The sequence below is a fragment of the Nicotiana tabacum genome, chromosome 11 (genome assembly GCF_000715075.1).
Source record: "Nicotiana tabacum cultivar K326 chromosome 11, ASM71507v2, whole genome shotgun sequence".
NCBI classification, from domain to species: domain Eukaryota; kingdom Viridiplantae; phylum Streptophyta; class Magnoliopsida; order Solanales; family Solanaceae; genus Nicotiana; species Nicotiana tabacum.
In genome coordinates, this window is record NC_134090.1 from 3009472 (window position 1) to 3016788 (window position 7317).

The following is a 7317-nucleotide window of genomic DNA, read 5'->3' on the forward strand; positions in this document are numbered from 1 at the left end:
GCGCAAAAGTTAGATTTGTTACTTACCGAGTTGGTTGTACTCACGCTACACCCTACACTTCATGTGTAGATCCAGTATTTTCGTACACGGTGGTTGCTGATCTTAGAGTTTTCAGTCATTCGGAGATTATCGAGGTAGCTGCCTTGGCGTCCGCAGACCTTGACTCTCCTCCCTTATCCCTCAGTTTTACTTATTCAGTTTCTGTTTTCTTAGAGAGTGTATCAGACTTTGTATTGGTATATATGTTCATGTACTCAGTGATACCTGGTTTTGGGAAACTTCTGTATCGAGTTGTAACGGTTTTTATAAATTTTTATGAGGTTTTTACTTATTTATACCTGTTTTAGTATATTTTAAATTTGAAAGTGTTGGAAATGTCTGAGTAGTCGGCTTGCCTAGTATCATGATAGGTGCCATCACGACAGGTTGAGTTTTGGGTCGTGACAATATTAACATGCATACAACTAAAACAAATACTTTTTTAACTTAAAAAGGCTTAGTCTAGAACAAAAATAGGAAATATATTAAAAATATAGGCGGATATAGGATTTGAAGCTTATGGGTTTCTATAGCAATCACAAGTTAATATACAATAATAATTGGGTTCATAATCAAATTTTTATAAATATTTAGTGAATTTCTTAATATAAATATATAGTTTGCGCAAAAGCTATTGGGTTCCCGTGAACCCATAAACTATACTCTCTATTTTATAACTCAAACATGACTATCAATATAATATTTACTCCCTCCGGTCCACAATAAGTGACTTTTTGGTTATTTTCACACAGAATAAGAAATTCACTTTTTAACATTAATTAGCAATGAAATTGACTACATTAACATTTGCTGTCTCTTCACATAAATACTCCTAATACATATTCCAACACTATTTACTTCACGGGCAATGTAGGAAAAAAATAATTCATTTATTCTTGAAATATGGAAAAATTAGATATTTTGAACCACAAAAAAAGTCAAAATATCACTTATTGTGGACCGCATGGAATATGTGATATTAAAAATATCGTATTTACTTATATGGGCACACACGCAATACGCGTACCAAATAATTAGTAATTAAAAAATGTATATCTATCGCGTGTGATACGTTCAGTATTCTTTGGGTTGATTTAGTAAGTGGAATTTTACGGAAAAAGAATTAGTGGACGTTTGGACGTAAGAATTGTAAAATTTCAAAAGAAAGCGATTTTTTTTTCAAGTAAAAATGATATTTGAAAATTAGAGTTGTGTTTGGACATAAATATAATTTTGGGTTATTTTTAAAATTTTGTAAGTGATTTGAGTGAAAATTTTGAAAAGCAAAAAATTTCAAAATTTATTTTTTAAGTAAAACTTAAAAATTTTATGGCTAAACACTGATTTTAAAAAAAAATTAAAAATGTTTTGAAAAAAATAAAAAGATTCTTATGTCCAAAGGGTCTCTTAGTATTGTATTCTGAGTAAGGTCGTTAAGACCAATAGTTGAATATTCATTGAGCTGTACCTACAAAAATGTCCTCTTTTTTTGTCTTTATGTCAATTTCGCACTTACCTTCAAAACTTCAACCTCTCCAAAGTACACTGTCTACTCAATTTCCCAACTACAATTCAAGCTTCTCTGGCCGACGAAGCTTTCTTTACCAAACTCCATTACACTTTATACCCCTTTATTTCCATATATCACCAGAATTTCCAGTTCTCAATCTCAATTCTTTACAAGAAATGGCTTTTCAAAAGATCAAAGTGGCTAATCCCATAGTTGAAATGGACGGTTAGATCTTTATGCTTCTTTTTCATTTGATTATCTGATCTTCTCTTTGTATGTTACTTTTTAAAATTTCTTGAAATTTATGTGTACAAAGAACTGTTTTAGTGTCAGTAAACTGTAATATCCTAATTATGTACTGATTTTAGTTCAAGACTTGATTTTTATGCTGTTTCTTGTTTCTAAATATCTTAATTATGTACTAATTTTAGTTCAAGAATTGATTTTTATGATGTTTCTTGTTTCTGGGGAAATTGGTTTCTTCTTAAGTACTAGAAAAGAATATCTCTGGAATCCTTTTTGCATTTTTATTCGCTATACTCACTAATTTTTAGAGGTTGTGATTTCATAAGATTATGTACTGGTTCTTGTTCAAGAATTGATTTTTGTGTTATTTTTTGTTTGGGTGGAACAGGTGTAACAGCTCAGTCCACTAGTGAGATTGTCTGTTTTGAGCATAAGTCTGAACGGCTTTAAAATGCGTCGGTAGGTGTAGGAGGTACTTGACTAAGAGTAAGGAAATTCAATTGGCTGGAGAAGTAATACTGTAATACAACTGAATGCAAAAATAATGAAGAAAGGTAGAAGGGGATGGGAATACAAAGGAAGATGAGGAAGTAAGTATCTCGCCAAATTTCTATCTGTCGAACTACTCCTAGCCACTGCTTCTTTACTAACCATCATCTCCAAATTGAATCACGCCTCCCAGGCTCCTAAACCACATCCCGTATGTAATCAGCGAACTTTGTAGAGAGTTGTTTGATACACATACTTGTTCTAACTGCTCGAGATTGGCATTCGTTTAGCTTCCACCACGTCCTCGACCGTGGCAGTCTGGTCCCTTTGGTTTACATCACTAGGGTCTAAGGCCTGTTTCTCTATATATCAACATCTCTCTGTGTTTTGTTAATGTGGGATTGGCCCAAGGTGTTACATACACCTCGCGTTAGGCTCTTACTAAGGTTTACCCCACCACTGCTTAAGGTTGCATGCGGAGTTCCTCTGATACCATATGTGACAGCCTAGTTCACTATATTGTCCATTTTGGGCCTAAGCCCACACAACTATTAAACGCGTCACTAGGATCTAAGGCTTGCTTCTGTATATACCCAGTATCTCTTCTCTGTTTTGTCAGTGTGGTATTTGCTTAGAGTGTAACAGAGGGTCTCTATATTAACCTCTGGAAAAAATATCTCTGGAATCTTTTTGCATTTTTATGCAATATTCCGCTATTGTCTGGTGGGGCTTTTCGACCTTGTTGTTGCTCATGTGCATACTAATTGGCTAGAAGAATACAAGTGCTCTAATTCCTTTTAAAAAATGTTTTAACTTTTGAACTCTTGTTAGTGATAATCCACCAAATCTGGGTTTTCATGGTAAATTTTGTAAGTGAAGATTAAGTTCATCTCCAATGGGGCTGAAAATTTTGAGTATTGTCGTAGAAAAGGAGCATGATGAAATGATAATCAACCTACAAAGTATGATAAAAGTAGAAAAAACAATAAGAGTTCACATTGTGCGTTATGTCTGATAAATTAGTTTGGTCCACCACATTACTCATTGGTTCTTCTTAACTATCAAGAAATGTATTTTTTCCTTTTCTTATGTTGCTCTTCCTGGCTATGTGATGCAGGAGATGAAATGACGCGTGTAATTTGGAAATTAATTAAGGACAAGGTAACAAGTTGTTTTCCCTTATGTAGATGGCAGTAAAATTTTCGTGTTTATCCTCTCGTGTTAATTTCACAGTTGCTGATATATGAATTCTCTTTTATGCTTTAGCTCATCTTTCCCTTTGTGGAGTTGGATATAAAATACTTCGATCTTGGTCTTCCTCACCGTGATGCTACAGATGACAAGGTTACAATTGAAAGTGCTGAGGCTACTTTGAAGTATGTATTCATTTCTTTCTATCTTTTAGTTTCTACTTAATGAAAGAATAGCTGTTTTAGGAGCAAGCTCATACACTGTCTTGTCCTAATCTTTCCATGGATTACTGAACGTTTTCTCTTTATATGCCCAGCCTTATTATTTTTTTAACTAATAAAAATTGCAGGTATAATGTAGCAATTAAGTGCGCGACCATCACTCCAGGTGCTTGCTTTTTTGCCTGCGATTTTTTATCATTTGAATAACCTGCTGGTTTTGTACTAATAATGGTATTCAGAGTACAAGGGTAAAACCATCTAATTTCAGTGTGATATCAGACATCTTTTCTTTTTTTTAAATAAAATTTACGTGTTTAGAACCTACATCAAGGAACTATAAAATACAACTTAAAAGCATGTAAGAAAGTTTGAGAAAATCATAAGTTGTTTAACATATAAAATTTGACAAATGGATAATATAATAAGAAGTTGGACTTGGATTATAGTTAGATGTGAATGGCATTTGCAGATGTGGGCCGTATGAAGGAGTTTAACTTGAAGCATATGTGGAAGAGCCCAAACGGGACAATCAGGAACATTCTGAATGGTAAATCTCCATCTTCACTTGCCAATTTTGGTAGGTGATATCATTGTATGTTAGAATTGAAGGTAGCGATGCTTATTGGTTTTTGTTGCAGGTACCGTGTTCAGGGAACCAATCCTTTGCAAAAACGTTCCCCGACTTGTCCCAGGTATATTATACTTCCTGCAGTCATATATTTGTTATTTGTTCACTTGATACTGTCTTCGACTTACATAGACTAAGCTGACATCAGGTTGGTCAAAACCAATATGCATTGGCAGACATGCTTTTGGTGATCAATATCGAGCTACTGATACAGTAATTCAAGGACCTGGAAAACTAAAACTAGTATTTGGTAAAGTTTTTGCTCATCTCTGTAGTTGCATAAACCTGTATGATTTCGGAGATTTGCTAGATATTTGTTTGTTCTACTCTAGTTTGGCTACGAGTAAATTGGTTCAAGTTCGTTTACAACTTTCGGTGATTCTGTTAGAAAATGTTGCTGAGATATTGTACTGAACCTGATTGTAGTACCAGAAGGGAAGGATGAAAAGACCGAGTTTGAGGTTTACAACTTCACTGGTGCTGGTGGAGTAGCTCTGTCCATGTACAACACAGATGAGGTTTGTTTTTAGCAAAACTTTTGAGTGTACCTAAAATAGATAAGTAGATTACGCTGGATGGACTCATCTTGTGCTGCTTTTTTCTTTGTGTGAAGTCTATTCGCTCTTTTGCTGAAGCTTCTATGAACATGGCGTACCAAAAGAAATGGCCGCTCTATCTTAGCACAAAGAATACCATCCTTAAGAAATATGATGGAAGGTACAACTAGCCATTTCTCTGATTCTATTTTCTTTGTACATTCACCAATTAAATAGGATTTTTGCTTCCCCACCCTCCCTTTTTATTTTGGTTTCTCTTCTGATTTTTATGATCTTTTCTGAAGATTCAAGGACATATTCCAGGAAGTTTATGAGTCAAATTGGAAAATAAAGTTTGAGGAAGCTGGAATCTGGTAAAGCACCCAACTTTTCATTTCCAACAACTGGTTCTTGTTAATGATTGTAAATGACAGAGATGGTTAAATGCTTGAATTCGTAAAAATAGGTATGAACATCGCCTCATCGATGATATGGTTGCTTATGCTTTAAAAAGTGATGGTGGTTATGTATGGGCGTGCAAAAACTATGACGGGGATGTACAAAGTGATTTCTTAGCACAAGGTATGCGCGGCCAACTTGGTAAACGTTATCTATCTAGTACGCATAAAAGATACTTGTTTAATTTTCCCTTTTGCTTCCTACTTTTGTGCTCGTATGAGCTTGTAATTATTCTTAAATTGTTTATTACTTGAACAGGATTCGGATCCCTTGGATTGATGACATCGATTCTGGTATGTTCTCTATCTGCTTCCACTTTTCCCTTCAGCTAGTTTCTTTGATTTTTAATGCTTTTTTACCTCGTGATTCATGTAATTATTGGTTGAGAGATCGTCTCTTAGATATAGAAATTTTAAGTTTTCTAGAAAATAAGGCTTATCATTCATTTGATCATTTTGTCGTCACTGCTAATGTGCGACCTTATTTTGGATTCTAATTTGGTTGGAATATTTGGTTCAGATATGTCCAGATGGAAAGACCATAGAGTCAGAAGCAGCCCATGGAACTGTGACACGGCACTACAGGGTTCATCAAAAAGGAGGTGAAACCAGCACGAACAGCATTGCCTCGATTTTTGCTTGGACTCGTGGACTTGCACATAGGTAGGACATTTTTGGTACTTAATTTGCTATGCTTAGAGTCCTAACGCTTTGGCCTGGTGGTAAGAGCGTAGTACATGATGTGTGGGTTAGACGCACACCTGGTGTTTAAGTGGAGAAGGGTAGAGGGTCAGGTGCATTATCCATCGAGTTGCGATGCACCACTGACGCTCGCGGATTTCTCCGTTATTAAGAAAAAAAAAATTGCTTTGGTTAGATTTTTAATGATAGCATTACTGAACAAATAATCATGTATTTTGAACAGGGCAAAGTTGGACAACAATGCTGCACTCTTGGATTTCACCAAGAAACTAGAAGCAGCTTGCATTGGTGCGGTGGAGAATGGAAAAATGACCAAAGATTTAGCACTTATTGTCCACGGATCCAAGTGAGCTCTTTTACTCTTTCTTATTCATAGTATTTTTTCTGATCTGAAGTTAACCCTTTTTGCTGTCATTGCTATAACTTACTCTATTGAAACCATATAGGGTTGCTAGACATCAATATGTGAACACTGAAGAGTTCATCGACGCTGTGGCTGAGGAGCTGAAAGCTAGACTTCTGAAAGCGAAGATTTAAGTGTACCTTTTTTCTGATCCGAAACTTATCTTTTTTCTTACAGGGATTTAGTTGTGACTCCGTTTGATATAATCTACTAAGATGTTCTTCTTGTATAGCACAAAAAATCCTTCTCGACACCACTTCTTCTCACCAATCTTCACTCTTTAATACTCACGATTATTACCATAGCTCACGCTCGCTCCCCAACATTTTGGAACCTGATTTTCAACCCCCTTGCCTTTGGTCCGCATCCCGTACAACCATCTAATTATCCCCTTCATTCATTAAAGTTTTCATATCGGTATGTTGCTTTTGTAATAATCATAGTTCTTTCCTTTACTCTTCTTTTGTTTTCCTGATAGGTCTGCATATAGAGGAGGAAATTGCGCCAGAACTTTGTGGATTGATAAGTAAGATGCCATTCCATTGGCAGAGTTATACCATTTTACCTGTGAAATTTACTCAGGAATGGGATTAGGAGGACTATAACTATATTATGCTCTCTTTTATTCAATTTTTCTGCCTGGACTTTAACTTCGGCTGCCTGTAGAAAATATAAAGAACGTCTAGTTCTTTTTTATTATTATTATTTTTAACTTATGTAATATTAGATTGAGATGAGCTTGAATTGAGCAATATGGATAGTGGCGATTCAATAATTGATTGTAACTTGCTTGGGATTGAGACATAACTGTTATTTGTTTTACTTAGTTTGTTATTTGTTTTACTTAGTTCATGACTGATTCTATGTTCAGTTGATTCTAAAAATCTTATAAAA

General features: G+C 35.1%; 1 protein-coding gene across 3 annotated transcripts; it reads left to right on the forward strand.

Moving 5' to 3' along the window:
- The first annotated feature begins 1448 nt into the window (after positions 1 to 1448).
- LOC107809524 (isocitrate dehydrogenase [NADP]-like) lies at positions 1449 to 7245 on the forward strand. 3 transcript variants are annotated; one of them, XM_075224655.1, is made up of 17 exons: positions 1479 to 1774; positions 2184 to 2385; positions 3402 to 3445; positions 3551 to 3660; positions 3825 to 3862; positions 4166 to 4243; positions 4335 to 4388; positions 4473 to 4574; positions 4751 to 4842; positions 4938 to 5041; positions 5166 to 5234; positions 5327 to 5442; positions 5578 to 5612; positions 5839 to 5981; positions 6244 to 6366; positions 6467 to 6559; positions 6902 to 7245. In XM_075224655.1, exons 3-16 carry the CDS (start codon positions 3410 to 3412, stop codon positions 6555 to 6557), a joined length of 1191 nt encoding a protein of 396 aa, XP_075080756.1. In that variant the 5' UTR covers positions 1479 to 1774; positions 2184 to 2385; positions 3402 to 3409; the 3' UTR covers positions 6558 to 6559; positions 6902 to 7245. The 3 variants fall into 3 exon arrangements, with proteins under 3 accessions (XP_075080754.1, XP_075080755.1, XP_075080756.1); XM_075224653.1 differs by lacking the exon at positions 2184 to 2385 and having other exon boundaries at positions 1449 to 1774; XM_075224654.1 differs by lacking the exon at positions 2184 to 2385 and having other exon boundaries at positions 1451 to 1774; positions 4757 to 4842.
- The last annotated feature ends 72 nt before the right edge of the window (positions 7246 to 7317 follow it).

Bases quoted from the DNA above. Each gene is read 5' to 3' on its own strand.
- LOC107809524 (XM_075224653.1), top strand. From the start codon at position 1,516: ATGTCCTCTTTTTTTGTCTTTATGTCAATTTCGCACTTACCTTCAAAA. The intron at 3,446-3,550 runs GTAACAAGTTGT...TTTATGCTTTAG, and splicing joins GGAAATTAATTAAGGACAAG to CTCATCTTTCCCTTTGTGGA. The intron at 4,575-4,750 runs GTAAAGTTTTTG...ACCTGATTGTAG, and splicing joins AAAACTAAAACTAGTATTTG to TACCAGAAGGGAAGGATGAA.